Source organism: Mastigoproctus giganteus, chromosome 2 (genome assembly GCF_048544385.1).
Source record: "Mastigoproctus giganteus isolate SK-2022 chromosome 2, ASM4854438v1, whole genome shotgun sequence".
NCBI lineage: Eukaryota > Metazoa > Arthropoda > Arachnida > Uropygi > Thelyphonidae > Mastigoproctus > Mastigoproctus giganteus.
This window is the reverse complement of record NC_143576.1, coordinates 212,206,862-212,231,763: the sequence shown is the minus strand read 5'-3', so window position 1 is coordinate 212,231,763 and position 24,902 is coordinate 212,206,862. Positions and strand designations below refer to the sequence as shown.

The following is a 24,902-nucleotide window of genomic DNA, read 5'->3' as shown; positions in this document are numbered from 1 at the left end:
CGATTCTATTACCAAACTCAGCCAAAGATAAAGCTGACCTGCTAGCATTCTACTTTTGTTTTAACCTGCGTATTGATCTTTGGAAATCACTTCCAACCATTCCCAGTACAATTCATCCAATGTCTCCTGTGCCTTCTGTTAAAAGGATGACAGAAGAATTTTGAACAGTCTTGCTGCCAAGACAGTGCCAGGTCCTAATGGTATTTCTCCACTTATTCTCAAAACCTGTGCTCCTGAGCTTACTCCTGTTCTGTATCACCTTTTTTTCACTTTCTTATTCCACCAGTGTTTTCCCTTCTGCTTGGAAATTTTCTCATATCCAGCCAGTTCCTAAAAAAGGTGACAAATCCCTCCCATCCAATTATTGTCCAACTGTACTTACTTCTACTCTTTATAAAGTAATGGAGAAATCCATTAACTGCCAACTCCTAAACTATCTAGAAACTTTCTATCTAATCAATGATCAACAGTATGGATTCCATCAGTGTCGATCCACTGGTGATGACAAATTCAATGGAAAAGTTTGGTGAAACTCAAAGAGTTGTTCTTGATATTTCAAAGGCTTCTGATAATGTTTGGCATAAAAGTCTCATAAATAAGTAAACAAGCTTCCATCTTATGGTTTGCCAACTTTTTTTTTTTTATTGGGTATCCAGTTTCTCTCTGATCGCTGTACACTGTCTACCAATAGTGTCACCACTCACTGTGGTGATGTTTCACTGATGGCAGACAGCTCTCCATGTTCTGAATTCTCCATTATTGCTGATGTTTACAGAGGTTCAGTTCTCTCTCCCACTTTTCCTGTTGTATATTAATGCCCATCTTCTATTGACCAGAAATACTATCCAGAGTTTTGCCAATGATAGCACATTGCAGTCCACCTTCCAGTTTAAGAAACCTTGCTCTACACAAACAGCTTCACCTTCAAATATCCACTGCCAACTGCTTGAATGCTGATCTCCAGGTCATTCTCCAGTGGAGCAAAGATAACTTAGTTGATTTCAATTCTTCTAAAACTCAGTCCTGTCATATCTTGCAAAAAGGATTCTTGTACTCCTATGCTTATCTTTGATGACATCCAGATTTCTAGACAAGATCATATATTTTTATTAGATATTACCCTAACTTCTAATCTCTCTCTTGGCATAAGCATATCACAAATATTCCTTCTTCTGCATCTAAAAATCCGGGTTTTTTTTCTTTTGCTCTCAGCATTACTTTTCTTCCAAACAGCTGCTCACTCCATACAAATTTCAGATCTGCTCTACCATCAAATATTGTTCCCACATCTGGGACTGTGCCTCCAAAATCTCTTTCAGGCTTCTAGATTTCATTCAAAAGAGGGCAATTAGGTTAATCATTGACCCATCTGTAACAAAATCTCTCCACTCTGTCTTAATATCAAGAGATATGTTCATGGACACTGTTCTTCTGAATTGGCTTCTAAAATTCCTGCTCTCTCCTAGTTTCAAACCAGTTCGAACACATTCCGCAACCAGTCAGCATCCTTTTACTGGATACAGAACCAATTTTTCTTCTTCCTCATTTATTTCCTCAACTTCTGTTTTCTGGAACAACCTGCTTTCATACATATTTCCTGAAAATTATAATTTACAGAAATTCAAGCTTAATGTCAACCTTCAACCCATGCACAGTACTAAGTACTATAGATTCTAATACTTCTTGTGCTTGTAGTTTTATATATATAAAACGAGAATACAATTTTGAAATGGAACTGCTTTGACACTAATGTTGTTCTTAAGATTTTTGTGGTCTGCACCCTAGGTTCTTGAATCAAAATTTGTATCTAGGTAGGTCCAAATAATCATGTCCAAATAATTAAAATAATCATGAACTGAGGCCCCGTGGCCTCAGTTCGTGCTTCTCATTCAGCAGCGTCAGAATTAGCCTTTCATGACATTAATGAAACACTTTTTTATTTAACAAAGCCAAAATACTTAGTGTCCAACATAATTATACGAGATTATTAATTGCAGAAACCATTGAAATTAAATGACATGAGAATTCTGTTAATGTTCGCCAGCCATATCTAATCTCCAACTCGCAGTCCTTTACATGCATGAGCAAAGATAAATAATCCCTATTTAAGTTCCATGCTTACTCCTATTCGGTAATTTTCATTCCTGTGGTCATGACATACGGTCGAAAAGCATTGTCAGCTTCAGGAAGGAAAATCATTTTGCAATTTTTTTTTCGTTACATTAATTTAAGACTACGTTAAATTGATTTTTAATTGTGTTCATTTTATTTTTTATTATTGTTAATTATTTCTTACTGTAATGTAATATTTTTGATTTTTTAATTTTTTTAGTTTTAATTTCTGGAGAGTATCATATGGAAGTGTTCTACGTATCATATTGAGGTAAGCTTCTCTTATTCTTTTAAAAATATTGATATCAACGTAGAACATATTGGGCATTATAGCTCTGGTTCATACTTAACCTGTTGATATGTTGGTATGTTGCATGTTGGGCGAGGGGTGTTTGAGCACTAACTGAAGCATTCTGATTGTATGTTAACAAGTTGTTTGTTTGTTTGTTATTTGGTTTTTAGGAGCATTAGCAACTAAGGCCATATTGCTCTGGGGATATGCGGTGGTCATTCCCTTACCTATCCGCATCCTCCGTATTTTGTGGTAACAGGCTCGAACCCCGGTCTAATCAAGAAGTGTGTGCTATGCACTGCTGCTCCAACCCACCTGGCTACAGAGGTGCCAAGCACGTTTTATGTATGGGGGGGGGGTCGGCAACAAACTCGTATGCACTTAGTCAAAAGCTCATGGGCATGTGTTTGAACTCATATGAACCTGTTTTGATACCCATGATAATGTACAGTTGTGCCCCCATATCCACTGATTCGGTATCTGCTGATTCAGTTACCCACGGTTAACCACGGGAAAAAAAAAAAAACTTAACAAGTACTACTCGCGTGTCCAATACAATGCTTCCCTTTATTTTTTACAATGTTGCGTATGGTTTGGTCACCAACATTATAATGGTTCTTGAGAGATTTAACGGATGGACTGTTTTCAAACTTTTGAATAATTTCAAGTTTTTGTTTAATTTGAAAACACAACTCTTGCATGCATTTCCCCATCATTTTCGCAATTTCTAAAAAAAAAAAAAAAACACCCCAAACTAAACATTTGGTCTCTTTTTCTTTTTTCGAGCGGTAGGTGTGTAGACAGCACAGAGGTTGCAAGATAAACCGTACACTAATCTCCCAATGACAACTTATAATGCCACTTCTTGTCACTTATTTACGACGTGAAAAAAATCTGTTTATACCAATTCTAGTTATTACTTGAATTTTATGATTTTTGGTTGGGGTTTTTTTTTTTTTTTTTTTTTTAATTTGGAGTCTTGAAGTGTCCCAGTTAATCAACTTCCCGGTTAAACCAATCCCGGTAAATCGAGAGTCTGCTGTACTTTATTATTACCGTATTTAATTTTGGTAATGTCTTACTTTACCAATAAAGTTTAATTGATAAATTAAACTTTATTATAAGTATGTATGTATGTATGTACAAGCAAATCATGTTATATATGGGGTCAGCAGGTGTTTGCTTATATCTGCGATTTCAGCCATCCATGGTAGGTCTTGGAATGTATTCCCCATGAATACAGGGATCTTACTGGGTCAATTTGTTAATGGGCCTGTTTTTTTATTTCAGTGGCCTGTGCTTCACGTTGTAAATCTGTGGAAGTCTTCAATACCAACCAATCGTTTAGATGTAGATAATCTTTTAATTTGTCGTGAAGTTTCTTAACCTGGGAAAGGTATTTCTGTTTATTGGAATACTGAGATTTTAAGGAAAGTTTAACTATATTACGTGATATGGCAAGTGCTAGTTGCTGTATGTCCAAAGTTTTATGATTTAAATTGACCCTGGCAAATTTCAGAACGATGTTGTTTCAAAGGCAATACTTTAGGAAAGGAATATGGAAGTGGCAGAGAAGAAAAATGCATGGAATACATACAAATTAATGGGTGACATGGAAGCCTATGATAGATATAAGTTGGTCTGTAACCAAGTCACAAAGGAGATTAGGCAGGCAAAGGCAGACTACGAAAAATCCTTGGCAAAGGATGCAAAGAAAAACAGAAAGGAGTTCTTTACATACTTGAACTCGAGAAGGAAAGGGATGAATCAGATTGGTCCACTGGATATTGATGGTTCAACAGTTGAGGATCCTGCTCAGGTGGCTAACAATCTAAACGAGTATTTTGCATCTACATTCACGCATGAGGAGTTATTCAGGAAGGAGAATGATGTAGGTAAAGTAAACATTGGCAGTGAGCTGGATGATTTTGTAATAACTGAGAGGAAAGTGGAGGAGAGATTGTTGAGGATAAACATAAAAAAGGCACCTGGGGTGGATGGGATCTATCCAGTTATATTAAAGGAGGCAGCAAAGGAAGTATGCAAACCCCTAGCCATAATTATGAGAGCTTCTTTGGACTCAGGGGAGGTACCCATAGACTGGAGATGTGCAAATGTAACCCCAATTCACAAAGGAGGATCAAAGGCTGACACAAGTAATTATAGACCTGTTAGTTTAACTTCTGTTCCAGGTAAATTAATGGAGGCACTGGTTAAAGAAGCACTGCAGGATCATCTAGACAAGAATTCAGTTATAGCTCAGACGCAGTATGGTTTTGTTAAGGGCAGGTCTTGCCTGACCAATTTGATTGGATACTATGATGTAGTCACAAAAGAACTGGATGCAGGGAATAACTTTGATATTATATATTTGGATCTTAGAAAGGCTTTTGATACTGTTGCACATGGAAGACTGCTGCACAAATTGGAGCAGTGTGGCATTGGAGGCAAATTGCTGCTATGGATAAGGGGATGGTTGAGTGGCAGAAGACAGAGAGTGGTAATCAATGGACACTGCTCAACGTGGACTAATGTTATTAGTGGAGTTCCTCAAGGTTCAGTGTTGGGTCCATTGTTGTTTTCGGTGTTTATGAATGATATTGATGATGGGATATCAAGTTTAATGTCTAAATTCGCAGATGATACAAAGGTTGGCAGGGTCGTTAAGGACACTACTGACGCTATGCTGCTGCAACAGGATCTGGAAAGGTTGAACAGATGGGCTGAGAGGTGGCAAATGAAGTTTAACATTGACAAATGTAAAGTACTACATATGGGTAACAGTAACCCCAGAGCAATGTATCAACTCTGCGGTACTACACCACTGACAGTGGTGGAGAATGAAAAGGACCTGGGGGTAATTGTGCAGGCAGATATGAAGTTCTCTGAGCAGTGCAGACGAGCTGTAAGAGTAGCTCATGGTGTCTTGTCAATGATATACAGGAATTTTTCTAGCAGGGATAAGGAGGTGATTATTCCCTTGTATAAGGCAATGGTTAGGCCACATCTTGAGTACTGTATACAGGTCTGGAGGCCTCATTTCAAGAAGGATGTAGAGCTGCTGGAACGGGTACAGAGAAGGGCAACAAGATTAGTAAATGGAACAAAGGGTTGCTCTTACGAAGAAAGGCTTAAGTTTTGCAAATTACAGAGTCTGGAGACTAGGCACCGGCGAGGTGATCTGATAGAGGTGTATAAGGCTTTGAATGGTTTGAGCATGCTCAATGCCAATGGGATTCTTCATCTTTCTCAGAATAATCACCTCAGAGGGCATAAATTCAAATTGAGGAAGGACGGATGTCGGATAGATGTGCGGAAATTTGCCTTTGGCCAGCGGGTGGTTGGTTGGTTGGTGGAACCGACTTCCATCACTTGTTGTTGAAGTTGATAGCCTAAACAAATTTAAAGCTCAACTGGACAGGTATTTCGAACGAACGGAGGGGTGAAATGGGAGAGGGTTTTTTTTTTTTTTTTTTTTTTGGCTGATGCTGAATAAGCTTGCTTTCTTGCATCATATGCCTCTACTAACGCTAATGCTAATTTGGGCCAAGTATCTTAGTGTTAATCTAATGTAATTATGCACCATGAAGTTCAAAAAATCTCCCATAATTGTGTGTATCGATAGGTTATGCCGAGAGAAAAAGGAAGTGAATGAAATAGTCAACAAGAATTCAAAATATGAATTTGACAGTATATAATAACAGAGCTATGATGCTCAATACATTCTACGCTGATATCAATATTTGTAGAAGAATAAGAAAAGTTTACCTCAATATGATACGTAGAACACTTTTTTTTTTTAGGAGCATTAGCAACTAAGGCCATATTGCTCCGGGATATGCGGTGGTCATTCCCTGACCTTTCCGCATCCTCCGTATTTGGTGGTGACGGGCTCGAACCCCGGTCTAATCAAGAAGCGTGTGCTACGCACTGCTGCTCCTTCCCACCTGGCTACGGAGGCGGCCTAGAACACTTCTGCATGATACTCTAGAGATTAAAGCAAAATGATTATAGTAAAAAATCAATTGAAAACAATTCAAAAATTAATTAAATTCAAAAAACAATTAAAAATTATTTTTAAAAAAATTGATTAAAAGAGTTTAACATAAATTTTGAAAAACAATTTTCCTTCACCATTCATATCTAATCTCCGATTCCTGATCTTTTGCACGCATACGTGAAGACAAATAATCATGGCCTTTCACGCGCATGCATGAAGACAAACCATCTCTCTAAGATTCAAGCTCACATACTCCATAATTTCCATTCCTATGATCACAATATATGGTTGAAAAGCACTGTTCACTTCAGGAAGAAAAATCGTTTTTCAAATTTTACATAAATTTTTAAATTAATTTTTGAATTTTTTATTGATTTTTTACTGTACTCATTTTGCATTAATCTTTTATTGGTTTTAATTTCTGGAGAGTATAATACGGAAGTGTTCAACATATCATATTGAGGTAAACTTCTCTTATTCTTCTACAAATATTGATATAGGTCTGTTATATACTGCTTCTTGTTCATAGGGTTTTTTTTTTTTTTTTTTTGTTTAGAATTTTAGCATTTAAAATATTACTTGTAATCACGAAATTGAAAATATTTAAACATTTTCAGTTTTATGATTATAAGTAATGTTTCCTCACAATTTTTCTAAATTCCTTGTTGAGAAATGACTTGACTGTTCTGTGCATTGGAGGGGGGATAGATTAGTATTGGCAAAATGACACTAGGAAGCATGCTTTTATACCATCAACCATAAAAAAAAAAAAAGTTACCTACTTCATTTACTCATCCCTTCTCATAATGTGCCCAATCCTTTAAATTTATTCAAACTACCCACTTTGACAACACTAAGTGGGAGTTTATTCTGACAATTATTACTATCTAGCTAAAAGAAAATAGCAGATTTATCCTGCAACCATCCTTCTCCAATTTAAACTCAGGATTAGCTATATGGTGCAAGGAAGTGTCAGACTTTTGCTGCACAATACAAAAAAATAAATAAATAACAAATAAATAAATAAAATAAAATACCTATGTGATTCTCTCCTCAAGTAGGTATTTATTCAGCTGACCACTGAATTTCTCCAAACTGCCAGCCTCACTGCATATGGTAATGTACTCTAGTAATTAACAAATTGCTTGTCTCCTCTATGGCACCTAGTCGAGCCCACATATTAGAAGTCTTACTTCACAGATGAACACCATTTTGCAGATCTTACCAAGCTCATTGCCTGTCTTTGGACCATTTAAACAAGCTCAATGTACTTTTTTTCTTTCTTTCTTTCTTTAGGTGCTGTCTCTATTCTTGGACACAGTATTCACAATATTCCAATTTATGGTAACCTTTCAACTGCCTTTTACAATGAGATTACAACCTCTTATCTCTACAATCAAACATTCAGTAACCATCAATAGGAAACCATGGGGTTTCCTTGCTACCTATTTGCATGGAGAACTGCACATCTGCTGTACTGTAACTCCAAATCCCTTTCTTCATGGATTTTTTTTTTTTTCTTTTTTAATTCAGCCCCACAAAGTGTATAATTTATTCTGGAGTTCCTATTTCCATGTTTGCATTTTGTTGCATTAAAACACAACTGCTATTTCTCTGCCCATCCCTGAAGCTTTGGTGATGATCAATCATTTCCCTTGAAAATCTGCCCCCTTATGTGCATCATCTGAGCAATTAGTTTATTCAACCATTCAGAGTCTTAACCCTTTCAAAAGAGTTTCTTAAATGTATATGCTCCCTGTAGTGAGTTTTATGTAAGGGTAGGCACTGTAGAGCAAATTTCTTCATGAAAATTTGAAGTTTTGTAAAAACAAAAACTTTGTACATAACATGTTTTTAAATATTGATTTCTTATTGTTTTTTTTTTTTTTTAACTTGACTGCCATCATTAAAGAAAAATTGTCAAATATGACACCAATAATGTATTTTTAACCTAAAAATTCACAGTGAAATAAAACTCAAACTTAAACAAAAAAAAAAAAAGGGGTAATTTTTCTTCTTTAAATCTAGAAATGTTCTGATATAATTAATATCTCCAAAATTAAAATACCCTATAACAATATTCTTTGATCTGCTGGCCATCTCTGCTTATCTTTATATATATACAGTAATTTAGATGGAAATCTAAATAAGATCTCCTGAATAAGCTTGCTTTCTTGCATCATATGCCTCTGCTAATGCTAATGCTAATATAAATAAGCAGAGATGGTCCAGTTTTTGGCCATCTCTGCTTTTCTGTATATATATATCAGGGATAAAGGGAAGGGTTTTTTTGCTTTCGTAAAGCCGACTATGATGGGCTGAGACTGTATTTAAATACTAAACAGTGGGACCAACTGATTATGTTACCAACAGCAAATTCAAAATGGGAAGCATTCAAAGAATTTATCTTGGAAACTACTAGGCTTTACATACCAACTAAGAAATATTGTTCAAGGTTTAGGCCTAAATGGATGTCAGATGAACTAATGAGACATATGGCAGAGAAGAAAAATGCATAGGATACATATAAATTAATGGGTGACATGGAAGCCTATGATAGATATAAGCTGGTCTGTAACCAAGTCACAAAGGAGATTAGGCAGACAAAGACAGATTATGAGAAATCCTTGGCAAAGGATGCAAAGAAAAACAGAAAAGAGTTCCTTACCTATGTAAACTCTAGAAGGAAAGGGATGAATCAGCTTGGTCCACTGGATATTTATGGTCCAACTGTTGATGATCCAGCTCAGGTGGCTAACAAACTAAACGAGTATTTTGCATATACATTCACACATGAGGAGTTATTCAGGAAGGGGAATGCCAGAGGTGAAGTAAACTCTGGCAGTGGGCTAGATGATTTTGTAATAACTGAAAGGAAAGTGGAGAAACTGTTGAGGATAAACATAAAAAAGGCACCTGGGGTGGATGGGATCTACCCAGTTATATTAAAGGAAGCAGCAAAGGAAGTAAGCAAACCTGTAGCCCTAATTATGAGAACTTCTTTGGACTCAGGGGACCCACAGACTGGATATGTGCAAATGTGACCCCAATTCACAAAGGAGGATCAAAGGCTGACACAAGTAATTATAGACCTGTGAGTTTAACTTCTGTTCCAGGTAAATTAATGGAGGCACTGGTTAAAGAAGTACTGCAGGATCATCTAGACAAGACTTCAGTTATAGCTCAGACACAGCATGGTTTTGTTAAGGGGAATTCTTGCCTGACCAATTTGATTGGATACTATGATGCAGTCACAAAAGAACTGGATGCAGTGAATAACTTTGATATTATGTATTTGGATCTTAGAAAAGCTTTTGATACTGTTGCACATGGAAGACTGCTGCACAAATTGGAGCAGTGTGGCATTGCAGGCAAATTGCTGCTATGGATAAAGGGGTGGTTGAGGGGGAGAAGACAGAGTGGTAATCAATGGACACTGCTCATCATGGACTAATGTTATTAGTGGAGTCCCTCAGGATTCAGTGTTGGGTCCATTATTGTTTTCTGTTTTTATATATGATATTGATGATGGTATATCAGGCTTAATGTCCAAGTTTGCAGATGATACAAAGGTTGGCAGGGTTGATAAGGACACTACTGACAGTATGCTGTTGCAACAGGATCTGTAAAGGTTGAGCAGATGGGCTGAGAGGTGGCAAATGAAGTTTAACATTGACAAATGTAAAGTACTACATATGGGAAACAGCAACCCCAGAGCAACGTATCAACTCTGTGGTACTACACTGACAGTGGTAAAGAATGAAAAGGACCTGGGTTTAATTGTGCAGGCATATATGAAGTTTTCTGAGCAGTGCAGATGGCTTACAAGAGTAGTTCATGGTGTCTTTTCAATGATATACAGGAATTTTTCTAGCAGGGATAAGGAGATGATTATTCCCTTGTATACATTACTCAAGGTGTGGCCTGACCATTGCCTTATACAAGGGAATAATCATCTCCTTATCCCTGCTAGAAAAATTCCTGTATATCACTGGAGGCCTCATTTCAAGAAGGATTTAGAGCTGCTGGAACGAGTACAGAGAAGGGCAACAAGATTAGTGAATGGAACAAAGGGGTGCTCTTATGAAGAAAGGCTTAAGTTTTGAAAATTACAGTGTCTGGAGACTAGGCATCGGCGAGGTGATCTGATAGAGGTGTATAAAGCCTTGAATGGTTTGAGCATGCTCAATGCTGATGGGATTCTTCCTCTTGCTCAGAAATAATAACCTGAGAGGGCATAAATTCAAGTTGAGGAAAGACAGATGTAGGATAGATGTGCAGAAGTTTGCCTTTGGCAAGCAGATGGTTGGTGGAACAGACTTCCATCCCTTGTTGTGGAAGTTGATAGCCTAAATAAATTTAAGGCTCAGCTGGACAGGTATTTCAAATGAATGGAGGGGTGAAATGGGAGTGTTTTTTTTTTTTTTGTTTTTTTTTGGCTGATGGTGCATAAGCTTGCTTTCTTGCATCATATGCCTCTGCTAATGCTAATATAATATACTCCATTTGTCTATAATATACTCCATTTTTTTTTTGTTTTATCAGTGCTTATGTCAATCTGCACAAGACTGACTCATAATATCAGAGTTCTTTCCACTGGGTACTTCTGAATCTATACACTTCTTGATCAAAAAGCATAACTCCTCCCACCCTGCTTACCTCCTATCATGGTTCTCATTTCTGTACATGCCATATTAAAATTCTGCATTACCTATATCAAAGTGACACCATTTTACTGATATTTTCATTATTATTATTTGCTGACCTAGCCAGTACTTTAAATTTATCAAATTACTATGTTTGTAGTACAGTGCAAGTATCTGTGCAACTAATAATACAATCCATATAATTGCAAACAAGTCTTTTCTCCAACTTTCAACCGGAACCACAATTATCAACATTTTTTAAAACTCCCTGCACAATTATATTTCAGATTAAAAGTGGATCACAGGCGATTTGGCTAATATTTTTCCTTGACAATATTTCAGTGTTTCAGATTAATATTATTCCTTAGATTCAGCTTTTTTTCTTAGATTCTGCTATTATTCAAACAGTTAGTTGCTATAATAATCAGAAACATTTAATTCTGAATATTGTTCTTCTTCATCTGCAGCCCACACAGCAGTCAATGATTACAGCAAACATTTCACACATATATCCTCATTGTATGTTCTCAATGCAATATTTCATAGTTTTAAAATTTTGAAGTTAAACTATTCTTGGCATATTTGTAGAGATAATGTGATACACTTGATATATGGTATCACATACGCTACTAAGCATGTATATCAAATTTATCTATCAAAATTAACATACATTACTAGGTTATCTCTCATTTAAAAGCAATTTACTCTTTTTTCTATGTGGAAATTTCATTATTAATGACTTATTCCATTGCAAGTTTTCAGTAGCTTTGTAAATATAAAAAAAAAAAAAAAAATTTACTCACCCAATTACCACAATCACAAAATCAAGCAGGTTCCACGTATTGCGTAAATATGCACCTGGATGAAGAACTAATCCATATGCAATTATCTTCATTACACATTCTGCAGTAAAGATTACTAAAAAAACATATTCTACTTTTTCCTGAAATAAAATTTTAAAATTAACAGTACAATTTTTGATAAATTCATCATTTAAAAAATAGATCTAGCAATTCTAAATCATAGAAGGAACTCATTCAGAAAAAGAAACTTAATTTGGATATCATCTATGTGAAAATACTTTAGCTACCATATTCTGAATTCCCACAGTCAAATTATTAACTAAATTCCTTTTTAGTGTTTTAAGCTTATGAGAGAGAGAAGGAAGTCTTTTTTCACAATTTTGATCATATCAAACAGTTAACATTTTATTATCAATGAATTTCTACTTATTAAAATTTTTCAAAATAAACAGTAATCCAAAAACAAGGTATGCATTACTATTTAAAGTGGTGTCACTGCTCTGATGGTGGAGTTGGTGATACTGCTGCCCAATAGTGTAACTAGGATTTGCAGAGGATTTCAGAGACTGCTGGGAGTCATTGCGGTACAAGTAAACACATGGGCTCTGTTAGGGTAGCTAAGAATAGAAACAGATGCATGTATACTTGCATGTACACCAATGCTAGGAGTTTGGTAAATAAATGGTCTGATGGTTTGACCAACACCAAGGAGTTTGGTGTTGGTCAAACCATCAAAGGCAGATACCTGCTGGGATATCAGAAATGTGATGTCACACAGATATAAGGAATGCAGAAATGGAATTTAGGGAATCCAATGTGAACAGGAAGGACAGACAGGATAGGAAGGGAGGAGGGGTTATGCTATTAGTTAAGAAACACACAAAATCCAAGGAAGTACAGCCAGTCGACGTTGCTGGACAGTGCAGCGTAGAGTCAGTTTGGTGTGATATAAGCACTGGGAAATCAAAGTTGAGAGTAGGAGTGTGTTATAGGCCTAATGACTCTGATGAGTATAATAAAAAACTGTACAGGAAAATAGAGTGGGCCAGTATATCAGAGAGAGAGTCTTATAATAGGGGATTTCCAAGATATTGACAGGAATTTATGGGTTGGTCACTCACACACCAGCAAGGCTTTTGTGGATTTATTGGATGATTGTTTTCTACAGCAGCATGTTCAGGAGGCAACTAGAGGGAGTAATACTCTTGATCAGATTATTATCAGTAGTGATTATTCATGCATTAAGAATCTGCAGATAAAGGTGGCAGTGATACAGTGTGTTGAAGTGGGATTTACTCAAAGAGGTAACTACCATCAGGGATAAAGGGAAGGGTTTTTGCTTTCGTAAAGGCGACTACAGAGGTCTGAGACAGTATTTAAATTCTACATGGTGCTAACAACTGATGATGTTACCAACAGCAAATTCAAAATGGGAAGCATTCAAAGAATTTATCTTGGAAGCTACTAGTCTTTTCATACCAACTAAGAAATATTGTTCAAGATTTAGCCCAAATTGGATGTCAGATGAACTAATGAGACATGTGGCAGAGAAGAAAAATGCATGGGATACATATAAAAATTAATGGGTGACACGGAGGCCTATGATAGATATAAGCTGGTCTGTAACAAAGTCACAAAGGAGGTTAGGCAAGCAAAGGCAGTTTACGAGAAATATTTGGCAAAGGATGAAAAGAAAAACAGCAAAGAGTTCTTTATTTATGTAAACTCTAGAAGGAAGGCGATGAATCAGATTGGTCCACTTAACACAGATGGTTTGACTATTGATGATCCTGCTCAAGTAACTGATAAACTGAATGAGTATTTTGCATCTATATTCACACATGAGAAGTTATTCAGGGAGGGGAATGCCAGAGGTGAATTAAACTCTGGCAGTGAACTAATTGATTTTGTAATAACTGAGAGCAAAGTGGAGGAGAAATTGTTGAAGATAAATATAAGAAAGGCACCTGGGGTGGATGAGATCTATCCAGTTATATTAAAGGATGCAGCAAAGGAAGAAAGCAAACCCTTAGCCATAATTATGACAGCTTCCTTGGACTCAGGGGAGCTATCCATGGACTGGAGATGTGCAAATGTGACCTCAATTCATCAAGGAGGATCAAAGAGTGAAACAAGTAATTACTGACCTGTTAGTTTGACTTCTGTTTCAGGGAAATTAATGGAGGCACTGGTTAAAGAAGCACTGCAGGATCATCTAGACAAGACTTCAGTTATAGCTCGGACACAGCATGCTTTTGTTAAGGGGAAGTCTTGTCTGACCAATTTGATTGGATACTATGATTTGTTCACAAAGGAACTGGATGCAGGGAATAACTTTGATATCATATATTTGAATCTTAGAAAGGCTTTTGATATTGCTGCACATTTTAAACTGTTGCACAAATTGGAGCAGTGTGGCATTGGAGGCAAATTCCTGTTATGGATAAACGGATGGTTGAGTGGGAGAAGACAGAATGGTAATCAATGGACACTGCTCTTCGTGGACTAATGTTATTAGTGGAGTCCCTCAGGGTTTAGTGTTGAATCCATTGTTGTTTTTTGTATTTATTAATTATATTGATGATGGTATATCAGACTTAATGTCCAAGTTTGCAGATGATACGAAGGTTGGCAGGGTTGTTAATGACACTTGGGTGCTTATATTTTTAATAACTTGGTTGTTAATAACTTGGGTCCATTGTTGTTTTCTGTATTTATAAATGATATTGATGATGGTATATCAAGCTTAATGTCCAAGTTTGCAGACAATACAAAGGTTGGCAGGGTTGTTGAGGACACTACTGACAGTACACTGCTGCAACAGGATCTGGAAAGGTTGAGCAGATGGGCTGAGAGGTGGCAAATTAAGTTTAACATCGACAAATGTAAAGTACTACATATGGGAAACAGTAACCCCAGAGTAACGTATCGACTCTGTGGTACTACACTGACAGTGGTAAAGAATGAAAAGGACCTGGGGTAATTGTGCAGGCAGATATGAAGTTTTCTGAACAGTGCAGACGGGCGGCAAGAGTAGCTCATGGTGTCTTGTCAATGATATACAAGAATTTTTCTAGCAGGGATAAGGTGATTATCCCCTTGTATAATGCTATGGTCAAGCCATACATTAAGTACTGTATACAGGTGTGTAGGCCTCATTTTAGGAATGATGTAGAGATGCTGGAGAGAGTGCAGAGAAGGGCAACAATATGAGCGAATGGAACAAAGGGTTGCTCTTATGAAGAAAGGCTTCAGTTTTGCAAATTACAGTGTCTGGAGACTAGGCACCTGCGAGGTGATCTGACTGAGGTGTAAAAAGTCTTGAATGGTTTCAGCATGCTCAATGCTGATGGAATTCTTCCTCTTGCTCAGAATAATAGCCTGAGAGGGAATAAATTCAAATTGAAGAAAAACAATTGTAGGATAGACGTGCGGAAGTTTGCCTTTAGCCAGCATGTGGTTGATTGCTGGAAGAAACTTCCATCTGTTGTTGTAGAAGTTGAGAGCTTAAATAGATTCAAGGCAGAACTAGACAAACATTTGGAGCGAGTGGATGGGTGAAATTAGATTTTTTTTTTTTTTTGGCTGATAAGCTTGATTTCTTGCATCATGTGCCTTTACTAATGCTAATATTTGGTACCTAGGACCAAATATTAGAAATGTACCTTTGCTTTTCATTGTTTTCATTAAATGATATTATAATATTAATTCTTCCATAATAGCTAGTTAATCGATAATAATACATAAATTATAAAATAAAACAATTATTGAATTATTATCCTAAAGTCTGTTATAGCTATTATATAAAATAGCTATACAGGCAATTATTCACATTTCTAGAAACAATTCATACAGCATCCTTCAACTTAAAAAGTAAAGGAAAGGACTTATTTAGTCAAGGTAATTATAACATACTCGGACATATTTCACACTCTTTACAGTAGGATCAACTGATGTTGCAAAATGTACAGGCTAAATGGGAAGTATTCAGAGGCATAGGATGATTATAAATGGATAGGGGTATAAATCATACAAAATAAGTAAAAACTACAGTGTAATCAAGTTTCTCAAGGAGTTACACAGATTATAAGAAGTCTTTGGCTAAGTATAAGGGGGGGAAAAATCAATAAGGAATTCTTCGTGCATGTTTATAATAAAAGGAAGGGAATGAATCACATTGGTATAGTAGATAAGAATGATAAAACCATTTATGATGCTGTAAAAATTACTGATAAATTGAATAAATATTTCACATTGACATTCACACATGAAGAATGTTATCAGAAGTCAAAGTGATTATGAAAAAATAATTTTAAAATAAAAGAAAATGAAGTGGAAGAGAAATTTGTGCATGTAAAGGTAAACAAAGCACTTGGGGGCTGCTGTAATCTATCTAATTATTTGCTTTATATATATATATAAAATTCCCCCCAGCCAGTACAGCAAAAGCCTATGGCCTCCTTACACTTTATAGCTAATATTAATAGTAATCATACTAAAAGCCACAACAGACTACCTTTAACCATCATGATGAAAACATCCTTAGATTCAGGAGAAGTACTTGCATCTTCAGCTTGGAGATGTGCAAATATACAATCTTATAGACAATTAGCCAAAAAACAAAACCCACCTCATTTGTCTAATTCTTCCTTAAAAGTTATTCAAACTATCCACTTCCACAACATCAGATGAAACTTTGTTCCAACAATCAATCACTCTCTAGCTGAAATAAAATTTTTGTGCATCATTCTTACAATCATCAATTATGTGTCATTTGTGCAGGAGTTAGGATGCCATCTCCATTTAACTTACTCAATTCATTTAAGGCTTAAAATACTTCAATCAGGTTTTCTAACAGGTGTCTAATTCCCAGATGTTGCAATTTGCAGAATGAAGTCTTTCTGAATAAGTGTACCATTTTGTGTCCCTGCTATTCTCTGTGTCCATTCCAACAGATCCATATCCTTCCTAAAATAAGGCTTCGTGACCTGCATGCAGTACTCAATATGCAATCTAACCACTGCTTTATACAATAGGAAAATCATCTTCTTGTGAATGCTGGCAAAATTCTCATATATATATATCATTAACAGAAACTTAGAAGAAACTTAACAGAGTAGAAGGAAAGTACTTAGGGAACTTCATGACTGTATAATTATCTCCAGGTCTTCTTTCTCCACTACACTGAATGTGATAACACCAAATTGGTATGTTGTTCTGAGACTACGTCTTCCCATGGGAATTGAAAATGAAACCGAAAATGCAGTTTCATTTTCAATGTTAAACGTCAATTGCCACTTCTTGGCCTACTTGACTAATTTTTCTAGCTCATGTTGCAGCATCATACCTATATATCATTTCTATCATTAACCACTGTCAAACTTTCATATTATCTGCACACTTTGGCATTAAACTTAAGTCTTTCATTAATATCATTAATACTGTAAACAATAAAGGGCCTAGCACTGAAACCCAAGTGCTTCCACTAATGACATTAGTCAAGAAGAGCAACACCTATTAATAACCACCCTCTGACTTCTGCTATTCATCCATCCCTTTATCCATAGCAGTAACTTGCACCTAATGACACACTGCTCCAATTTGTATAAGTCTTTCATGTGGAATAGTCAAAAGAATTGCTGAAAGTTAAGTATATGATGGGGTTTTTTTTTTTTTTTTTTTTTTTTGGTAGTTGTTGATGCATAGGCTTCTGTGGCCATAATGCACCTCCCAAGGTTTTTGCAGTACTTTGATCCAAGCCCGAGGCGGTAATCAAACCCGCGACCTTTGGGTTGCCAGGCAGGCACTTTACCCACCCGGCTAGCCCGGTTGGCAAGTATATGATGTCAAAATTATATTTTTGCAGCACCATAGTAGCCAATCAAATGGTCAGACAGGATCTTCACTTAACAAAGCCATGCTGTGATTACTAAAAAATGCATCCCTGTCAAGAAAATCTGCATTAATTCTTTGATCATTGATCCCATTAATTTCTCTGGAACATACGTAAAGCTTACAGGGCTATAGTTATTCACTTAGCTCTTTGACAAACTTTTATGAACAAGGAATAAAACTGTACATCTCCAACCCATATGGGCTTCTCCTGAATCCAAGGCTGCTCTCTTAATTATGGCTAAAAGTGTGCTTCATTCATTTGCTACTTTAAATAAAATTGGATAGATTCCACTGCCCCAGTTGCTTTATTTACTTTTAGCCTTGGCAATTTATTTTCCACTTTCCACTCGGTTATAAGAAAAAAATCATTTAGCACCAGTTATAAGTATTGGTATAGTTCTGGCATGTCCATCCCTAAACACTTCTTCATGTACAAATGTTAGATATTCAAAATACTTATTTAATTTGTTAACAACCAGAACAGGCTCAACAGCAGTTATGCCATTCATACCTACTGAACCATGGAGTACATTCCTTTCCTAGCGTTAATAAGCAAAGATCTCTTTGCTACTTTTCTTCACATTTCCAATGAGAGACTTCTTGTAATCTGCCTTACTCCATTTGTGACTTGATTGCAGACTTGTCTATACTTACTGTATGTTTCTGTGTCTCTTCATAATTCATAATCATCCCATGCATTTTTGTTCTCTATCATTAGTCTCATAAGTTTGTCTGTCACCTATTTAGGTCTGAACCTTGAACAGGATCTCTTAGTTTGTAGGAAATGCTTAGTAGCATCTACAATTACTTTCTTCAATACTTCCCATTTACAATTTGTAGTGGGTAACATTATCAATTTGTCCTACTGAAAAAAAAAAAATAAATAAATAACTCGCCAAAGACCATTGTAGTCACCTTTAAGAAAGCAAAATTCCTTCCCTTTACTCTTCGTGGCGATTTCATCTTTAAGTGAATCCCACATCAATACACTGTGGTCACTGCAACCTAGCGGTTCTTTTATCTGCAGATTCTTAATGCACACAAAGGGTCACTCCAATAATCAGATCAAGATTACTGCCTTTTCTTTTTGCTGCTAACATGCCAATGTAGAAAAGCAGTCAATCCAATAAATCAAGGAATTTTCTGCTATTGTGCAAGTGACCAGTCCCCAGGTTCTACACAACATCTGGAAAGCAAAAGTCCCCAGTTATAAAACATTCTGATTTACTGGCCCACTATTTGTGTGCATAGCTCTTCACTATATCTATCACAGTCATCTGACCAAGAACGCATTCCTATCCTCATTTTCAATCTTTCTTCTTTTTTTTTGTGCTTATGTCACATCAAATTGACAAATGGTGTGACAGAAGCACAAAAAAAAAAACAAACATTTAACCTCAGGGGGCTTACATCTGGTGAGTATGGGCTTGGCACCCAGGGTCCTGAGCTGGATATCATCATTCTTCTCTTTCTTGGTGATTTCCTTCTATTTTTGACATTCTCTCTCAGGAATTTTTTTTTGCTGGTGCCGCATAGCCGCCTCAGGCTTCCTTGCACCATGTAGCTAATAATAATAATGTATATAAATAGTATACCTGTTTTTTCTCTTAGTAACCCCAACACATTCTATGCAATTGCTTGTCCCATGAGAGATATCAATGGGCCATGTAATCCCCACACCTTGTATGGCTGACTGCTGTGTGCACCAAGAGAAGCAGCACAAGATTAGATTTTACTTCTGCCTATGGTTGCTTTTAATCTACTAGTCTGTGTATCACTACAACACAGATATGATTATTGTTTAAATTTGGGCAATGTGGCATTGGAGGAGTTACTATATGGATAAACGGGTGGTAAAGTGGTAAAACAAAGAATGGTTATTAATTAGGCTGATGCTGTATAAGCTTGCTTTCTTGCATCATCATATGCCTCTACTAATGCTAAGGGCCAACTACTCTTCGTGTATTAATCTGATGAGTGATGTTCCACAAAGATGTTTAGCCCCTTACTGTTTTTAAAGCCTATTGTCTTCACCACATCTGTCCATTTGCATGTAGTAACTTGACTCCTAATGGGTTTTTCATAAAATTTCATATTTCACTCAAAAAATTGAAAAATTTATCAGTCCTATATTTAATTCAAATTGGACCGATAGAAATCCAGTAATTATTACTTCTTTGTCAGTCTGTCCGCACTTAATAACTTGACTCCCACTTGATGGATTTTGATTAAATTTTATATTTAGCTCCTCTTAGAGAAACTTATCAATCCATCCAAAATTTCATTAAATTCAGACTAACAGAATATGGCAATTATTATTTCTTTGCCCATTTGGGCTGCATAATAACTTGACTCTGTGGATAGATTTTTGTGAAATTTTATGTTTGGCTCATTTAGGGCAATTTGCCAAGCCTTTCCAAATCAAATTATTTATTTTTTCATCGATATCACATAGGCTATCCATATATCATGTATTGTAATTGAAGTGGGGAAGTGACCCCTGGTATCCTTCCCCTTCGCTGCTCCTCTTTTCCCTCTGGTGGGGCTTGGGGAGTCATCTCTATGGACCCCATATCTCTGTCTTTTCCCCCAGCCTTCTGTCTCCCCCCTCTCTAACTTACAATTAGCCCCCAAACCATCTCAAAATTGCTTGAACCCTACACTCAAAAATTTAATAACATCAAATCGCATAACTAGTACTCCTTTTGGCTGACCCCCTAAAAAAAAAAAAAAACCTTATCTATAGGGGTTTTTTTTTTTAGGTCCTAGCCACTGAAATCTCAGGAAATTAGGTGGCAAGACCTGCCAGAGTAACTAACTATAATACCAGTGTACCTGGTCTGCCTCCATGGGGCAGAGTGTGGGCAATATTGGGTCCCAGTGGCTAAATGACCAGAGGAACAACGGTACACGACACAACACACATAAAAAATCCATACACCTTTAAACCTCTGCCATTGACAGTCTTCTGTTTCACACCCACAATGTATACTATGCGGAGATGGTTGAACCCCTGGTGCTGTTTGACACTAAACACACTCTACACTATATTATAATTGAAGCACTGGATATTATGTTTGTTGCCATGTGCTGGTTGGCAGAGTGAACAGGCAATGCAACAGATGTGCAGAAATGAAATGTTCTCAATATGTGTTTACTTTTTGCTTGTTTTTTGTTATTAATCATGAATTATTATCATTTGCTAATGTACCTGAAATGCAATGCATACTTGATTAATTAACTACTTCGGTCTCAATATTCTCTTCCAATTATTCAACTAACATGTTGATTTTTCATTTTATCCATTCTGGAAACTCTACTTATCCATCATAATGTCTGTATTTCTGCCATATATAACTTGTTCTTGTCTCTTTTTTTAATTTCAGCACTCCGAAACCAGTCCGCCTCATCACTGATTTATAAAACTTACCCTTAAGCCTAACTGGAACTTGGTCACACAACATCCCACTTGCCATTAGCATTAGTAGAGGCATATGATGCAAGAAATCAAGCTTATATAGCATCAGCCAAAAAAAAAAAAAAACATCCCATTTTGCCCATTCATTCACTCCAAATGTTTGTCGAGTTCTGCCTTGAATTTATGAAGCTGCCAACTTCCACAATGACAGATGGAATTTTGTGATTGTACCATCTGTCATTGTGGCTAAAGGAGCAAATTTTCCCACGTGCATTCTACAACTGCCTTTCCTCAATTTGAATTTTTGTTCCCTCAAGGCAATTAATATGGGCAAGAGGAAGAATCACATCAGCACTGAGCCTGCTCAAACCATTCAAGGCTGTATACACTGCAATCAGATTACCTCACAGGTGCCTAGTCTCCAGACACTGCAATTTGCAGAACTTAAGCTTTTCTTCATAAAAGCAACCCTTTGTTCCTCTCACCAATCTCACTGCCCCTCCGTACTTATTCCAACAGCTCTACATCCTTCCTAAAATGAAGCCTCCAGACCTGTATGCAGTACTCAAAGTGCAGTCTGACCATTACCTTAGACCAGCGGTTCCCAATCTTTTTTGACTCGCGAACCCCTTTCAAAATAATATTTTTATTGCGAACCCCTAAGCCTATATTCTCTTAAATCGTATAAAAGTAGTGAATTTTCATTATAAAATATTTCCAGCATTACATTTTTATAAACAACATTGTGTAATAAAAATTAAGTATTGCCAAGCATTCTGGTCTTTCCAAAGCTATCGGCCACAAATTTTGCCCATCTCTGTTCCCACCTCTTTCAAAACCAGATGGTTCTATTGCCACATTAGACAAAGATAAAGTTGACCTGCTAGCAACCTATTTTTCTTCCAACTCACGTATTGATGACCTTGGTAAATCACCTCAAACCGTTCCCAGTACACTCCATTCAATGAATCCTGTAGTTTTCCATCAGAAGGATTTTGATGAATCTGATGCTACAAAAGAAATTTGGAATCCAGGTCCTGATGGAATTTCTCCAGTTGTTCTCAAAAGATGTTCACATCTATGGACTAATTCAATGGAAAAGTTTTTGGTGAAACTCAAAGCCATTGCTCTTGACATTTCAAAGACTTTTGATCGTGTTTGGCATAAAGGTGTTCTAAATAAGCTTCCATCCTATGGTTTGTGAGCTTTGTAAATGGGTATCCAGTTTTCTCTCTGACTGCTCACTATGGTTAGACAGCTTTCTGTCATCTTACTTCTCCAATAATGCTGGTGTCCCCCAAGGTTCAGTTCTTTCTCCCACTCTTTTCCTCTTGTATATTAATGGCCTTCTTCCATTGACTGGAAATCATATCCATAGTTTTGCTGGTGATAGCACATTACTTTCTACCTTCCAATTTGAGAAACCATGCCCTTCTGAAACAGCTTCAACTTCCCGAGTATCCACTGGCAAATCCTTAAATGCTGATCTCCAGTAGGACAAAAAAAAACAAACTTCCCTTTCGCTCTCGGCGAAAAGAGAAAAACCAAGCTGTTTTCTTCCAAACAGCTGTTCACTCTGTACAAATCGCAAATCTGCCATACCACGGAATATTGTTCCCACATCTGAGCCGGTGCCCCCAAATGCTCTCTGAGGCTTCTAGATTCCATTCAGAAGAGGGCAGGTAGGTTAATTAATGACTCATCTCTAACAGAGTCTCTCCACTCTATCTTTTAAAGGTTCTGTTTCTGCCACATGTCTTTTCTATCGATGGATACTTCCATGGGCACTGTTCTTCTGAATTGGCTTCTATAATTCCCACTCTCTCTTTTAAAGCAGTCCGAACACGTGATGCAACCAGTGAACATCCTTTTACTGTCCAACTTGAAACTCACAGAACCAACTTTTCTTCTTCCTCATTTATTCATTCAATTGCCGTTTTCTGCAACAACCTTCCTTCATACCTATTTCCTGAAAATTACAATCTTCGGAAGTTCAAGTCTAATGACAACAAATATCTTCTTTCGTCTTTTCAACCCATGCACGGTATTAAGTACTATAGGTTCAAAAAAAAAAAAAAAAAAAAAAAAAGTACCTATACTTAACAATGATCCTTGAGAATGAAAAAAAAATCGTATCAAAAACATATTTATTTAAAAAAGGTTGTTTAAACATGGGTTTCTACTACCCTTCCATCATTTCTACTACCCAGGTAGTATGAACACATCGTTTATTCATATCTAATATTGTGACTGAACCTTCAGAATGAGTGGGCGAAGTATTGCACTGCTTTGAATAAGTAACTTCACCAGATTAATTGTTACTTATTCTCAGCGGACACCACCACCCAGATGGCACCGTTTCAAAGTTTGTTGGCTTACTCATCGATGGGTGGGCAGGTACCCTGTTGTTGCAATAGCAACAACTGGTTATGAAGTATAACTCCGCAATATGAGAGATACTTGATGGTGTGCATGGTTTAATCTTAAACTATTTCTTGACTAAATGTCCAAGAGTATGAAAAAGGTTGTTTATGCATGGATAATGCACTTCCATCATTTCTACTATCCAGGTAGTAAAAGCATGCATCTGATTATACCCCGCATTACCCATGCATAAACAACCTTTTTCATACTCTTGAACGTTTAGTCAAGAAATTATTTTAGATATTTATTTAACATGATATACTATAAGATAATAAAGTAATTATAAGGAATTGTGGGAGATTTCTTTGGCAATTTTGTAGTTATATTTTGTAGTTTACAATAATACACCTATGTAAATCTAAACAGATGCCATTATGGAATTTTTAGTGCAAACCCCCAGAACACTTTTACGAACCAACAGTTGTGAACCGCTGCCTTAGACCATTCTAGAAAAATTCCTCCATATCACTGACAAGATACCATTAGCTGCTCTTGCAGATTGTCTGGATTGCTCAGAAAACTTGGTATCTGACTGCACAATTACCCCATGTCTTTTTCATTCTCCACTATGCTGAGTGTAGTTCCACACAGTTGATATGTTACTCTGGTGTTACATGCACTTCACTTTACATTTGTCAATGTTAAACTTCAGTTGCCACTTCTCAGCCAATCTGCCCAAATTTTCTAGGTCCTGTTGCAGTAGCATGCTGCCATTAACAACCCTGCCAACCTTTGTATCATCTGCAAACTTCGACATTAAGCCTGATATAGCTTCATCGATTAATAATATAGCTTCCCAATTCACTGTATGGAGGATACTGTCAACAAACCAAATGAGTTCATACCATCTGCAACACGCCCAATCATTGGAGCCTGCGGATTATCCACTCCGGAGGACTTTTGCTACTTGGTTTCTTCAACAGAAACGGTTCACAAATGCTGACTTCCAGCGGGATCGCTGTTCACGTGACCTCCCGTTCAATGTCCTCTACCGCATGATGAAGGCATTTCGGACTCTGCAATGCTATGTGATTCCGATTCGTCTTTGTGCCCCCTACACCTCCTGCAAGTTTGTCGCACTGGTAATGAATCACCCTGTATATGTGTGTGCATATGCATGTTTTTTTTTTTTTTTTTTTTTTTTGCAATTCACTGGTTGTGTTGAAATTAAGAATTTTAAGAGCTTTCTGTATTTTACAAATTAAGAGAATAGTATTCACTGTTAAATATTCATTGTAACTTTGGCATTCCTTTCATTGCTTAAAATAAGTGGTTATTTGATTGGAAAAATAATGCAAAAGAAATTTTATCC

General features: G+C 36.7%; 1 protein-coding gene across 1 annotated transcript in view; it reads right to left on the bottom strand.

Moving 5' to 3' along the window:
• The window catches only part of LOC150090042 (muscle calcium channel subunit alpha-1-like), a 1,145,904-nt gene that overhangs the window by 911,836 nt on the left and 209,166 nt on the right, over nt 1-24,902 (bottom strand). Inside the window, exon 4 of the mRNA XM_090389719.1 lies at nt 11,854-11,993. Coding sequence (XP_090245845.1) covers nt 11,854-11,993 — 140 coding nt within the window. The remainder of the gene's footprint in view (nt 1-11,853; nt 11,994-24,902) is intronic.